The sequence below is a fragment of the Amia ocellicauda genome, chromosome 4 (genome assembly GCF_036373705.1).
Source record: "Amia ocellicauda isolate fAmiCal2 chromosome 4, fAmiCal2.hap1, whole genome shotgun sequence".
NCBI lineage: Eukaryota > Metazoa > Chordata > Actinopteri > Amiiformes > Amiidae > Amia > Amia ocellicauda.
The window spans coordinates 46,427,850-46,443,416 of record NC_089853.1 but is presented as its reverse complement, the minus strand read 5'-3'; the positions used below and the strand labels follow the sequence as shown (position 1 = coordinate 46,443,416).

Sequence of the window (15,567 nt, the reverse complement as noted above, 5' to 3'; positions counted from 1 at the left end):
ATGAATATAATTCGTTTGCATGTGGCTTTTGCTTGTTATCAGTTCATTGAGAGGCTACGGTGCTGGATGGAGCCTGATTGACGTCACCAGCTTGGGACTGGCTCTGTGGGGAGACGGTCAGTGTGAGACTCGGCAGCAACACCTTCATAACACAGCTTGTTCTAAATGCCAGTGTAAATTTGGATGAACTCCTTATCAAAATAAAATTATATTACAGCGCAGTCTATTCAAGAAGCATAAACTGCTGCGTTTATGATGGTTCACTTCACAGGAGGCCTAGATTGACTTTTTTTTTTTTTTTTATGACTGCTATTGTGTTGCTTCTCTGTACAGTTTGGAATCTCGTTACCAGATGGGGTCTCCGTCAAGCAGTCTGATTAATGGATACGCACGACAAAATGAATGAAAACCCAGAAAGCCAGGGCTGAATTGCACCGAGACATTTATTTATTTATGTATTTATTTCACTTGGACCGAATGCAAATACAGCAAACACACACCACCAAGCACTAAGGAGTGGGAGGGATGGGGGGGCAATGTAGAGCAAAGGGGAGTTGTAGGAGGAGGTGTTGGGTTGGGAAAGGGGGTGGAGGGAGTTCAGTAAGTGCTCCTACTAGCCGTGCACAGAGCTATGAGGGTTAGACTGGGATTCTCATTCCTCCAGTGCGTTTTTTCTTTTACTTTTTCTTTTTGCAGTGCGCCGAGCTCTGTCTATCGCAGCGCAGCGGCACGCCCCAGTCCACACACAACCTCTTTGTACTGTCAGCAATGATAGGCACGCTCTGACCCCGGCCTGCTGTCTGGTGACCTGCCCGAGCCATTACAGAGGGACACCTTAATGTACAGGTAGCGGTGCTCCTGTTTGTTTGACTTATTTTTATTACAGACTGCCTATGGCTTGTGTGAAAGTTTCACGTGATACAGAGTCTTGATGAAAGGCTGTCTCTGCATGCTTTTGTGACGTAATCCACTTCGAGGTCAAAGGTGTAAGAACTATCACGCTGTTTCTAAGGGTAATATTGTAACGATAGCAAGACAACTAAAAAGATACACAGCTGTGGCCTGTAGCTGCAGGACACTTGTAGATCTAGGTGCCGTTACCGTGATGATAAGGCGTCCTTTGAAGATATGACTGCTTTGATACTTGGTAACACAGGATTTGTGTTTTCTTATACAGGAATTTGCTTGTGGTATTTTCGACAGACAAAAGGAAATAAAAGCAAGTGGTATAGATCTTTCTGCTCACATATAATTTTCTTTGCATAATCCCCCTTCTCGACCAATTTTAAGAAGATGTTCTGCAGTGTAATTGTATACAACCAGCAGGGGTCACTCCTAGACTGCTTCTACCTCATTCTGTACTACTATGCTAAAGAGCACTTGTATCATCTGGGGTTTGTTCAGTAAAGTACAGTACCGGATTGTGTGGTGTAATATATCGGGTACATTTTGGGCAAGGGATCATGCCACCATTGCTGACAGCAACTAAAGCTGCTTTCTAAAATGGAGTGCCAAGAACATAACAGACAAAGTATAAACTCCAGCTTTATCTGACAAAAGAAAAAAAAACAAAAAAAAACAACTAAAATTAAAAAATATATTTATATGTATTTCAGAAATAACACAACAGCAGGTAAGACATTTTTTTTTTCTCTGCTTTTCATTTTTACTCCTAAACGGGTAGATTAGTGGTCCACATGGGGTCTTCCCTGTCCCAAATCGAGTGCATTGAAAGAGGCAAGGAGGAACAGTTGAGTCTAAGCTGTCACAAGGCAATGGGCACTCTGGGCAGACAGAGAGGCTTTTGCTTGGCCTTAATTAACCATGCTGACACTAGTGTTAACTTGTGAATCCTATAAGTACTGCCACAGTGAAGCCGTTTGCTGTATATCATTATTTTATTTAGCAACAAGAGAAGTTATTTGGAAGCCAAAGCAACTATACTAAAATTAAATATATATATATAAGACACCAGTACTATATCTGGGGTTACAGCAATTAATTTCCTGCATTCAAAGTCCCTGAAGGTTTGTGTCCATTTTTTTACTTCGATATTATTGATGGATATTAATACATAAATAACACTGTATGACATTTCTGTCTACTGGCTGTTCTGGTGGTGTTTTTGTTAAACAATCAAAAGTAAGATGGATGAGGGCAGGGGCCTTTCCTTATGTATCCCCCCATAGGATCCCTAATCTCTATTTAGTGGCTCAGTTTTATCAGTCCAATCTACGTTTCTACCCTCGCTTTTAACCCCAACCAAACAGATCATGCACTCGTTTAAAGGAAGAGAAAGCCCCAGACTCACATTCATCATTCTTATAAATACACAGGCAAATTCATACATTATAACTTAAAAAAAAACAACAAAAAAAACAGAAAATAAAAATCCTCACATTTTCAATATTATTTAATAAAATTCATATTAGAACCAGTTTGTATTTGGATCCAATCTAAATGAGATTACATGATCAATTAACTTATTGATAGAAAACCATTGCAGGGACGGGTGGGGGTGAAAGAGAGTAGGGTCACTGGAGGAGAACGATATAGGTGGGTAGAAGGAGGGGGGGGGGGAGTGGGAACCCAGATTTCTGGAGCCAAGCCCATATTTGAAAAATTAGCGATTTAAAAAACAAAAACAAAGGAGAAAAAAACCAACATACAACAAAAAAGATCTTCTGCCCTTAATTGTTGTTGATGTAGAGTACAGGCCCCTGGGCCGGTGGTGGGGATGGGATCACGTCAAGCAGTGTGTCTGGCAGGCTTAGTTTGATCTGGACTGGGGCGTTATGTCCCATGATGCCTTGCAACAGTGTAGTTCTTGAATCCGCTCTGCTTCCATTTTCACACTGGTGTAGTCCATTCTTGACTCGTTTGCCTTTTCTATTTATACGTTTTATTATGTGTTATTCATACTCTTGTAATGTAGCATCAGCGTATCCTTGCGAAGTCCCACAAAATCAGCCTTTTTTGTGGGGATTATAGGGCGAACTGGGGAATGATGTACAAGTTCTGCCCACAGTTTTGCATGGGTATACGGTATACATCAGCTATAGGTTTTACTGGGATGCATTCTGCCACTGTTTTGATGGTAAAGTTGCCTTTCTGATTTCACCTTAATGGAACAAAACCATTAAAGCCACCTTTTGCTGTTTTATTTAGACATCCCCCTGCCCTCACGCATTTTGATAATGCCACTGTTTACATGCAGAGCAAATTCATTTGTTGACCTCGTCTACATTTAAAATGTGTTTAAATCCAGAAGAGCCCAATACTGTTTTGCAATGTATTATACATGTCACATTAAGACTTTAGGAAGAATCATTCCATCTGTCATGTTTGTAAGTGAGCTGAAATACTTCAATGCATGTCACAAAAATATAAAGTAAAAGTTTGAAATCGAATACAGTAGGAGGGAAAATTAAACCCTTTTCTACAAGTTATTCAAAATAGCTTTATATGAAATCTGCCCCCCTCCCCTCACTATTTCAGGACCTGGTGTGAACCCGTGAATTCTTGTCACTGGCTATAAGAGCCACTCTTTACTAAATGCATTGCCACTATATACTTATTTAAACCCCATGCTGCTGAATGCTTAATGCCAGCCTGGAAAGACATTAGTACAGGGGAGGCAATAGGATGGGGGTTTCTAGTCCACTGTAACCCAGAGGAACAGTCCCATTAAATAATTTTTTTTATTATTCTTTGCAGTTTTTTTAAATATTCATTCCTAAAATACCCCAGGAATTTAAATCCTGAGGTTCCATTTCCCCTTTAAATGAAAGCACTACATTCAGTATTTTGTGCTCTACTTCCCAGGTCACGCATAGATCTGCTTTCGCATTGGAATACGTGCACCACTTTTGAATGTATAGTTGTACTTGATCAGAAGGAGAACGGGCTCCACCTGTAGCCACTGCTATCTTTCACTGCTGGGTATTTCTCACTCCTTTCACCCCATCTCAGTATCTGTTCACTAGAGCAAAGTATTTCAGCTACCATGACAATCCTGAATCTAGGCAAAATGCATCAAAAACCAATTAAAATAAAAAATGATTTCTCATTTTGCATCTGTTTAAAACATGGTTAACACTGCATATATAGGGGAAGGGTGTGAGTGAGAATAACTGTGAGTTGGGGGAGAAGAAGAGGTCCCTCCTAGAAGCGGAAGAGACCACCCCACCCTAACCTAAAGGGGGAGGCGGCGGGAATAAACAAAAACATGCTGTGATTGATAGGCAGGGGGCCTAGCCAGGAGATGGGAGATGATGTCATTAGGTAAAACAGCAGCAGAGGGCAAGCCATGTGTTGTTGTCGTCGGATATTGCATTTGCAGTTGCGCTTGTCCTCTTGTGCAGTAGGCATGGTTTTGTTCGGTGTCTCTCTCGTTGGTTGCCGACGAGTGGTGTTGTCATTTGGAAGCAGCCGGGGGCTCAATAGGTATTGGTGGGCAGTAGCAGGTGAGGGTCCCCTCCAGTCCCCATTCCCAACAGAGGCCCAGTCTCCGCAGCGGTCACTCTGGAGATCAGGACTGTGGGAGAACACGCACAGCTTGTGAGGAGCCTGCAGCGCCGCATCTGTGACGCCCTGTCTGCCGTCACAGCGAGGCTGGAACTACAGTGCCGTTGGGCAAACTATGCAGATTGTGTCATCTGGGAGGGGCACAGCATAACACTGAACAGGGTGATTGATACTGAAAGCTGAGGAGCAGCTGCAAGCGTTTCTATCGATTTAATCCGCACCACGGGGAGGCATGAGGGAGATTGATTCTCCTGGCGAGAGGCGACACGAATTGTGCACATCCCAAGGTTTCAGGGCCTATCAGGTGAAAGCAATTTCCCTAATTTCTTCCCCCAGTGCTGAATAATCAATACGGACTCTCGGCTCAGTGTTATTCTATACATTTCCCAGAATACACTGTAACAGTCATATCACCATTTTGTGTAGCACTACTAGCACTGAAATACATATGCTGACATTTTTTCACTTGAATATCATTCAGTAAACCAAGGAGAGAGACAGACTAACAAGCTATAGCCACCGGATGTGACCAATTTAGCTAATTTACAACATTTACAACAGTTAACCTCTGAATGAGCCTACGGTGAGGCATCCTGCTTCACACGGTACACAATGCGAGAGCCGTCACTGCTGTACCTCTGACTTCCTGTGTTTCTCTTGAGAAGAGGATTCTGTTTCCCTGACAACCACTGCCTTGGTAACCAGCATATCTGGGTGCTGCTGCTTGGCTTCTTGTATTGCCATGGCGAGGGCCTGTGAAGTAAAGCAAGAATCCTTTGAATTCTTCACAGCTTCAGTGACCACAAAAGAAGGGGGTTTCCAGTCATTTTCCAACCTAGAAATCTCAACATCTATGGACTGCAGCTCTCAAGATTAGCTTTTGAAACATCATCAGATTTTATGCTGAACAAAAGTAACCACACAGAAGACATGTATATTTACAGTATATGTCTGGGTGTCATATCTATTATATATTTATAACTCAGCATTTATTTAACCATATTCTAAATATCTCCATCATCCATATTGGTATGATGCATAAATATGCAGCAATGACATGCCTTCCTCCACTCGGTACCTCTATTAACCCACTGTGAACTGCGGCTATCAACAGACACTACCTGGTCCTGGTCCACATCGTCATCTCCAGTGATGATTATTCTCTTCTCGATCCTCGTCTCTGAGTAGCCTCCTTTCACTGTCTGCAAGACACCCAGCAAAACAGCGCTGTCATTTTGCTCTTGAAGAATGACAGGAAGAATGCATTGTTTTTGTGGATTTGTAAGAGGGGAAAACGCATTCAATCAACAATTACATGTAAGCCAGCCCAGGAGACTTGTATACAATCATAACAACCACTACAGCTTTATGCACTGAGTGAAAATTCACTGCCTGCAAGTACAAAATGTAAAATATGCTTCATCCTGTAATTCAACACACTGGAACAAGGCTCCTGCTGAAATCTCAATTTGGAAGAGCACATATTCCACATACCTTTTGTAATTAATACACAGAATCTGGCTGTTTGCTGTGGCACCATTAAATAAATTGCTTAAGAAGAAATGGCAGTAACTCAACCCACTCCGGCACTGCTGCAGCCTTTATGATGAATTGAATGTTAATCCTAGTGTAAGGTGTTGAATTAATGGCAACCGAAAACAAAACACTGTTATCTGTCATTCGCAGACACGCATGGAGGAAATACAAGCTGCTTCCCTTGGCCGCAGGGTGTCCAGTATTTACCATGACATAATCAATGCTTGTGTTACTTGGACAATTCATATGCCCCCGTCTATCCTGTAATTGAACTCTTTCCCGAGCCAAAAGCCTCTAGTCTCTGCTTTCAAGAACAAGTACATTACCGGGCAATCTCTGTTGTCACTCTCTCATGAACTACCTGCAACTGGAGTAATATAATAAGCGTCTGTAACAGAGGTTTGGCTCTGTGTGCCATACATGGCATCGGAGTTGGGATAATCTTGCTGTTGTCAGTACAATGCCTGGAATATGAATGACCACGTCAACAGCTCCTTATAACCAACCAGTTACAGTCTGCAATTATTTTTTATTTAATTCGTATGCTACTGACCTTCTGCTAAAGTAATGTTAGGCCCACACAACAAAACGGTCCCTGGATTAGCCAGCTCTGGACTTCACAGGCCAAGAACACCAGAACCGTTTCCACACACCTCGGGGGAGTTACCTTGGTAACGTGCGTGGTGGTTGCTGAGGTAACGTTTTCCGTGGTGACAGTATGTGGTGACATCCCCCCCTCCTTGACCAGAGAACCCATCTTCACCTGTGAAGGAGCACATTTACAGAGTCACAGCATTAAACAAGCCCTGCTGCTTATTGGTCAAGTGGCCCAGCAACAGTAATCCATATCAATAGTTGGCTTGCCTGTCTGCATTCAGACCATAGCCAAAGAACTCACACATTATGCATCCAGAATTAAATTTTAAATTCAGTGCAGTAGACGTCCTTAAGCTCTCCCCAAGGCAAGATTATTATATATATTTTTTAGGACAAAAGACATATTCAGTACTAGACGCCCCTCAGAGTGGTATGTAATGAATGTGGTTTTCATGTTTGTGTGACACTGTACACTTGCCTTCCAAAGCAACTGTCTCAATGAACAAGAACAAATCTTGGATGCCATTTTATTTCTGTGCTAAACTGCAAAATTGCAAAGTCATGAATCCCCCCCGATTTTCACTTTACTAAAAATTGTTTGCATATTCTCAATTGTGAACACATCATCTCGGATATAACAAGGTTGCGTCTCCTCTTTAACAAGTATCGCAGTATGTGCAGTTAACTCTGCCAAGAGGATGAGGTGAAGCACATACTGAATTTGAAAACAACGCCCTTTAAGTGTGGCAATCATTAATGACCTGATGGAAACAGACGGCCTCTAACCACAGATATACATCTCGCTCCATCAGTTTGGCCACTGAACAGGCACTTTTTATGAATAATCACAAGTACCATCAATGTCTTGGAATTGAAAAGCTGGGGGCTGATTTAGCACAAGAAATGAAGGGAGAGCTTTACTCACAGGAGAGCTGGTATCCGGAGGGGTGGGCTGGGGGCTAGGGGGGGCCTCCTTTCCACTGCTCACACTGTGGCTCTAGAACAGGATAGAGACTCAGATCCTTTAGTCCGTTAATCACACTATATATTTTAAAAGTGTTATGAAATTTGATACACAATTCAATATAATTTGTATACTGATACATAGATAGATATAGGTACAAAATGTCAAAACCATCTGGTAAGTAATGAAAATGGAAAACAATTATATATATTTTTACTGAATTTGATAAAAGACTAATTTGGAATGGAACGTGTTTGAAATAGAAGTGCAGCCTGTTAGAGAGACATACCGGGGAGACGTCAGCCTGCTGGGTGGCTACGGGGGTAGAAAGTGCCCCTTCCTCCTTACTGCTTCGGTCACCCTTTACCTGATGAACACATGCACAAACACACACACACACACACACACACACACACAATCAATACACAGCCCCACAGAACAAGTCTCTATCCCAGCCGCTGGTTTACTAAAGCTGACCTCACATCCTTCAACTTGACCGATGATCCCCCACTCTGCCCATGTACCCTTTCAGAAGCACTTTCTGGGTTTAAGAGAGATAATTTTCAACGTAAAAGACATTTTCCAAGTTTAATGAGACACCTGTGGCGCATCAGTGGTCATTTTGGGTTTGTTTGTGGGGATAAACAGGTACAAGTTTTATTATCATTATTCATGGTCTGTGGATGCAGCAACTAGTCAACAGCAATGTAGTCAAGGGGCTCTGATAATTGACCCATTGTTTTAGGGTGCCAGACATATGCATGCATTTGTGGGATATTTCTGTTGAACTGACTGTTTATATGTGTAGTGGTTCACTATGGTTATTGGCAGGCGCTGCACGCGGTCTGTAAAATCCCCACACTGTACCTGTTCAGGCGTTTCCACAGCTGCAGTCTTGGTCTCGGAGGTGACAGGTGCTCCATTGGGAGGTGCGTCTGCCTTGGTGTCCGTCTTCTTGAAGGAGTGTGCGGTACTCACAGCATTCGCATCCTTCTTGGCGACAGGCGGCTGTGGAAGCAAAAGCCTTTGCTAGGTGACACAATAGACAGCTATAATAGGGCCTGTGATTGGCATTGCCTGCTCCACAAGGACAGCAAAAGCTACTCTCTTAAGGAGATCCTTCCTGGTCTTTCTAGACCAATTCCCATGATTGATTTCTCTCACTTTTCCCTCACTACAGACCACTGATAATACAGGCTTGTTGATTAGTGATCCTCCTACCTCATGTTCAAATGCTTGCTGAAGTACCTATTTTAGCTTGACCGTTCCTATTTCCCTTGCCATACTGTCCATTATAGCAGGGGCAACCATTCGCATGGAAATAGCCCAAATAAAAACATAAAATCAATGAAAATGTATAACATGTAACTTCAACATCTTTTTCATTAAAGCCACAGTGTGTACATTATTGGAAAAAATGCCACAGGAAGAAATTAGACATGCATTTCTGTTAAGGTGTGTTAGAGGTTAGGGAACTTGGCTTCTTCACAACTGCAATTCTTTTTGGCCCTGCATGCTTTTTGGGGTGACATTTTAACAAACAGATGTCTCCCCCATACTGACTAAAAACTGAATTAATCTCAAGGAATGGAGCAGAACAAATAGCCGAACCAATTAGAAGATAGGACTGGGTCACTAACTAACGGGCTTCTATCAGGTTGACCGTTCTGAATGTAAGGCATTCTTAGGGATGACCTTGTCTGAGGACTAACCATGAAACTCAGGGCTTCCAGACCTGAGAGGTTAAGATGCCGCACCTCACAGTCCTGGCAGAACTCAAGGCTTCTGTGATGGAAAAAGAACCAGTGCTCTAGCCCTGATTACAATCCTTCATAAAAAAAAAAATCACAAAAATCAACGCAGGAGGATGGAACACACAAGGCACAAGTAAAAATAATAAGACGACGCAGAACGTGGATTTGTAAAAGCAAAAATACTGAAATTAAAAATGGTGCCATGCTTCTCAAGAAGGAGATATAAGAAAAAAGTAAAATTAAGATCATCCACAAGAGAATGGGGCTTCAGCATGCTTCGCTGGCAAACACAGTTCATGCAGCACTCCGCGTGGGGCAGTCTCAGGCCGGGATAGATGGATGGATGGATGGATGGATGGATGGATGGGCGTGTTTTTGCTACCTCGGGTGGCAGATGGTCTTCAAAGGGTCTGTCCTCGATAGGAGCCTTATCCTGCGAAGCCATCAGCCTGGCTGAGTAGAAGCGGGAGGTCTCCTCGAAGTCATCGCGGCCCACCTCCGGCAACCGGTCTCTGTCTCCCAGCTCGGACATGCCCCTGGAGAACTCCTCCACGCCTGTGTGGAGGTCCATGATGACGGTGAAGTCCACCTCGGCCTCCAGGCTCGAGGTGGAGCTGACGGTGATGCTGGAGCACTTGCGCTCGATGCCCAGGTGGGTCTCCTTCAGGTACAGAGTCTCGCGCTCCTGGTCGTCCTCTGAGGCCGAGCCTGGCCGCCTCTCCCAGGGCTCCCTCTGGACAAAAGACCGAGATATAGTGAGACAGAAAGATAGGCCACAGCCCCCCAGGGTCAGATTGTCAACCTGGGGCAGAGAGGAGGTGATCAAGGGATGAGAGATGGGCAGTGAGGATCAATGAGAGAGCCTTGTTCTTCTGACTACAGCACGTGAAGCAAAGACTCCGGGATCGTGTCCATTAAGGGACTGTTCCGAAACTCTTTTAAAAGATTTTTTTTGTTTGTTTTTGGTTTATTTGTTTTGCATGTAATGGTCCATGCAAGTTGTGAAAGAGTGAAGGTGACACCACTTCTTGGTAGCATGCAAACGTGTGTCACGTCCATGAAGAGAAAAAAAAATGTAATCCTATTGAAAAGATAGAAAAATGCCAACAGAGGTATGGCCTGGGACTTCTGTACAAATTCATTCAAAGGTATTTTGTAAAGCAGAACATGCTACATGGTGTTTCAGTATTGGCTCTTAGTATTAACATATTAATCATGATTGTTTGTTAGAAATACACAGAAAGTTGATTTATAATATTACTCTACAGACTGAAGAAAGAAATTGGAAAGGAAGAGTGATACTAGAGCTGATTATTTCTATAGACAAATCAGGATGGACTAGGCAGCATGCGGAAAAAAAAATCCAGAGTGAGTTTGGGAAGGGAAAAGGTCAGGGGATTAGGAATGCTGAATGCTGAATGCTGGGTGTGATAAGTATTAATTAGATGAATACAGAAAGGAGATGAACCAAGGTGAGTTGGGGTGGGGGGGTAGTAGGCTGATGGTGGGGGTTAATGGGTTATGGATGCGGTGATGTTTTATATTGAAGAAAAAGTGAGCAACCTGAGATTCATCTAGTGGCTCTTCATGAATGGCGGGGGTGGAGAGGGGCTCCTGCAAAAGCAAAAAGGAAAGCAGTCTAGAGTTAATCCAAAGCTACCCTGGTAACAGGGCTGGGAAGAAAGCAACAGGGTGCAGCAGGGCAAGCCCAGAGCCCAGATGACACTTATCAATCAAGCTCTCCTCCAAAATGCCCAATGAGCAACCAAACCACCAAGCAAAGACTGAAAAGATTTCAAAAGTCACTTATAGCAAATCGTTCCATGCAAATTTGCCTTCCATATGCTACGCTTTCCACTCCCACCTCTCCCCACTTACACTAATGGGGAGTCCCCCCTACAAAACATTTTATTTATATGGATTAAGCAATTCCCATGGGTTGACTCAGTGGTATAATATTTAGTAACATTTAATACTATTTGTAAATGTATCCGGTCTTACAAAGCTCATATTCTTCAGTACATTTAATTTATTTCAATTTACAGCTCCATTTGTCAGCTGTAAAACATGCTGAGGCTTTCCATCTTCAAACTGCGGACTTCTATATTAACCCTTCAAACTCCCGACATGTTACTTTTTATTAAAATACATTTGTGTTTCTACAGTGTGACAAAAGTGTCCAAAGCTTATACAGTTAAACCTTGTCATATATCTTTCTAAACCTTCTTAAAGATAATGAACATTAAAATGTTCTTTTATAAAGATTTAGAACCACTTCTCCAAGGAACCAGACTCACATGTGTCCAGGAGGCAACAAACATACTGCACCAGCATGGGATATTTAACAATAGAGTTGGGACACAGAGAATTTAAAAAGGAAAAAAGGATTTGTATGATTCTAGTGTGGTGGGTTTGTATTGCTGTGTCACTGAGCATATTTGTTTAGCTCAGCACTTCTGGCAACCCCACAGCAAATTTTGAGATCAAGACTTGGAGACAGGCAGTGGCCATGGTAGAGCACCTGCCCCATTAACAATCAGGCTGAAGTAATGACAATATAAACTAAAGATACATCCAGACAGTTCGCTGATGAAAGGCCAGAATGACTAGGCAGTGAAGAAACATACATGGGGCTGCTGTTAATCTAACAACTACAGTTTAAAATTCTTTACATTTCAGTTTCTGAAACCAGCAGTTTTACATTACCACAGTTCGCCAAATTACTGTGGCAAGCCGGGTATTTGTGTGTAACCCAGAAAGGTGATAACTGCTGGCTTTAAACTGGTATTAAACCCTTCAATTTAACTACTTGCACCTGAAGACTTAGTCTATAACGCACAACGAGAGAGAGGCTTACCAAGGCCTCTCTGCTTTAAAGAAATCATTACAGTTTACAAGAGCTTTAGAACATATCATCTTAGAAAGCTGCAGTTCTAATTAAAACAAAAATGTTCAGATAATAAGCAATAGAAGACAACGCACATGGTGGAAAACCTTGCCATTTAGACCTCTAGGTATAATTCCAATTGACCTGAAAACGTAGATGTCTAACTGTACTGCACAGAATATAACAAAACCTGAGGTTAATCTGAAAACCAGGAACAATTATAACTGAAAGGTTGTGGCGGCATTTCAATCCCATGAGAGGCATGACTATTTGTACTATATATCACCATCTTCCAAACATATTAGCTTACTAATTTCATGTTAAAAGCAGGTACAACTGATGGCCACATCCCCATAACTGCCAGAGATTTCAAGATGTCAAGGAGATCCTACATACTTGTATCACGGTAATGGTCAAATTTTGTGTGACGTTTGAGTGACGTTTACTCCAGTTTTTGATTATACACCACCCAGCTATGCTCAGCCATCCGCAACATCCTAGCCCTGAACCTAAATTAAACTGTCTGAACCGGTCTGCCTTCTATAGCATTACTAAGCATAGCTTGCTATCAAAACTCCAGTCTGCACCAAGTACTGTCTAGGAAAACTGGAGTCTGGCAGAAGGAAGAGTCATGGCAAGATGCAAGAGGACTCCTTTTCCTTACAACCCTCCAGCAAGGAAGCATAAACATGACCGACCGGATAAAGAGAGTGTTGGAAGGAAAGTGGAGTTCTAGTCGGGGTTTAAGGGTAGGGGGAAGAAAAGCCACAAGCCAAAGCATGAATACTACTTTGCTAGGATTAATAATGCACAGCCGTCTACTGTTCTCTACTGGCACGCAAGCAACAGAGCCTCAGGTGTGCTAAGGATTGAGGAAGGTGGTGGGGGAGGAAGGGGATGGGGGAGTTGCTTGGAGAGTTCCAGAACTCATGAAGGAGAAATGCTGATGGCTGCTGTACTGCATCAGCCAATGAAACGAAGCCAAAAAGTGCTGCATTACACTTTTTTTTTTCCTTTCCCGCTCATATACAGGCACATAAACTCTCATGTATGTATATTTCAAATCACTACACAAAAGGAAAAAATAAATAATAAGTAATGGATGCGCAGTATCATCTGAAGCTCATGCTATGCGTTATTCCAATGATGGGAGTGGATGCCAAGCAGAGTTACCGCATGTTTTTTCTTGGACGTTTCCAGGCTAGGGTCCTTGGAGGCAATCCGGCTGTTTCGAAGGACGAGCCCAGACTCTCGAGCCTTCTGTGTTTTAATTGGGGGTGTTGGGGGGGAGCTTTTGTGGGTTATGGAGGTCTTCATTGCGAAGAACTGGGTCTCCTTATGTCCCTGCCAGGCCTGAGAAGAACTTCCCTCTTCACCCCAGCGCTTTTTGGATTCCAACAGTTCCATATCCATTTCCTTTTTTGAGCCCTTCTCATCCCGTGACTCGCTCTGTTCTGACCACCGCATTGACTCACTGGGTTTGGGTTCTGTACATTGGTTGGCATCATTTGAGTACTCATCTGCTGGAGCCTTACCCACAGAAACCTCCTGGTTATTTTCAGTTCCTGTATCTTCACTTGCAACCTTCTTCATTTGTTGGTTGTCTCTAACCTCCTTGGTTTCGTCTTGGTCTCCTGATGATTCTCCTTGTTTCATATCTAAAGCCACTATTGCTGCCTTTTCTGAAATGTCCTCTTCAGTTTCCTTATCATTAGATATTTCTGCCTCATCTGATGGGACACCTTCATTGTCCTCTGTACTCTCTCCAGTGATCTGCAGTGTGCCTCTATCGGGAATCTCTTTTTCTGATTGCTCTGGGCTTGTGGATTTTCTTCTATCAGTTTCTGAAAACTGAATCTCCACTTCTTCTGAGGTATTCTCTCTTGCTTTTTTTCCCACCATGAGAAGCACATGTCCACTTCTCTCTTCTCCAGGAATGTTTGATGTTTCCCCTGCCTTTTCAAGCGAATTAATCTCCTTGTTTTCAGTTGGTTCAAGTGACTGTTGCTTCTGGTCCTGGATTACGTTTTCATCAGCTGATGCATCTGCTGGTTTGGATTCCACTTTTTGCCCCACAGTGGCAACCAGTGGGGCTTCCTCTTCCCTAGAACAACTTACAGACATCACCTCATCATTTTCCACAACTTCAATCTTTGTCTGGCTCTTCAGCAAATCAGGTTTCTCATTGTCTTTGGAGATATGCATTTCAGGTGGAAGAGGAGCCTTAATTTCCTGCTCCCATGCTGGTTTTGTTGCTTTAACGGTTTCACTCACCTGAGTCGCAGCAGATTCTTCATCTTCCAAGTCTGCAGAAGTAGAATAAGTCTTCACTTTCTTCTGTGTTTCTTTCTCACCAGGTCCTGTCCTTGGCTTCTGCTCATCCTGAGACAGCGCTAGTTGACTGTCGTTTTCTTCTACCTGATGGATGGGATGCTCATCAGAACCCACAGGCTGAGTTTCCACATCTGATCCCACATCTGCTGAGTCATGAGGAGAGCTGGTCTTACCTTCTCCTGGTCCCTCTACTTCATCCATTTGCAAGTACGATTCTGCATACGCAGCCACCCTCTCCTGTGCGCCAGATCCTCTGACTTCAAGTTTGTCATCGTCTTTTTCTTCTTTCATTGTCTTTGCTGGTGGGCTTTTGTCACTGTCAGAGTCCTCATACTGTTCTTCGGTGTCAGTCAGTGCGGCTTCTCTCTCATACACAAACTCTGAGGGCCTGCCCAAGTTGAGGCTCTGAGGTCTCTTTTCTCTACGGATTCTACACCCCTGCTGCTCTCTTCTGATGTCAGCGAGGAGAGCTTGGAATTCATTATCCACTTTGTTTTTGTTTTTGGCCTGAGGTGTGTTATTATCTTGCCGTTTATCTTCCATGGGTTCCGAGTCATTAGCCGCAGATGGGGGCTGAAGCACCTCTGTCTCTCGTTTCGCTTCAGGACTCTCTGGTTTGGTTTGCCCCAAATCTCCCAACTCTTCCACTAAGGGAACACCATCTGTCCATTTCTTCTCTCCCCAAGACTCCACTCCTTTCCCCCCCTGGTCTTGCAGCATGTCATTACCATCTCTTTCTTTTCTCATTTCTTTCTGTCTTTCAACTAGGTAGTCAGCACCTGCCTCTTGGGGTGGTGAGGAAGTCTTGTCCTTCTCATCTTTCAACTCAACAGCCAAGTCCTCCTGGCTAGTATCTTGTTTTTCAATTAATACCCACTCCTCTGAACCCTATATGTTGATATAGATTAAACACAGTTAGCATCGCTCGTGGAGTACCACCTAAATGTGCTTGTTACTCTACAGAACAA

General features: G+C 43.1%; 1 protein-coding gene across 8 annotated transcripts in view; it reads right to left on the bottom strand.

The window, feature by feature from the left end:
• Positions 1–281: 281 nt before the first annotated feature.
• Positions 282–15,567, bottom strand: part of LOC136748656 (band 4.1-like protein 1) — a 75,537-nt gene continuing 60,251 nt past the window's right edge. For 5 of the 8 annotated variants that reach the window (XM_066702594.1, XM_066702595.1, XM_066702596.1 and 2 more), the window contains 9 exons: positions 10,942–10,992; positions 9,761–10,111; positions 8,492–8,632; positions 7,914–7,991; positions 7,586–7,657; positions 6,731–6,826; positions 5,649–5,729; positions 5,164–5,280; positions 282–4,537 (listed from right to left, as the gene is read on the bottom strand). In XM_066702594.1, the coding sequence (XP_066558691.1) occupies positions 4,532–4,537; positions 5,164–5,280; positions 5,649–5,729; positions 6,731–6,826; positions 7,586–7,657; positions 7,914–7,991; positions 8,492–8,632; positions 9,761–10,111; positions 10,942–10,992 (993 nt within the window). In that variant the 3' untranslated portion in view covers positions 282–4,531. The remainder of the gene's footprint in view (positions 4,538–5,163; positions 5,281–5,648; positions 5,730–6,730; positions 6,827–7,585; positions 7,658–7,913; positions 7,992–8,491; positions 8,633–9,760; positions 10,112–10,941; positions 10,993–15,567) is intronic. The other 3 variants (XM_066702597.1, XM_066702600.1, XM_066702601.1) reach the window with 3 other exon arrangements.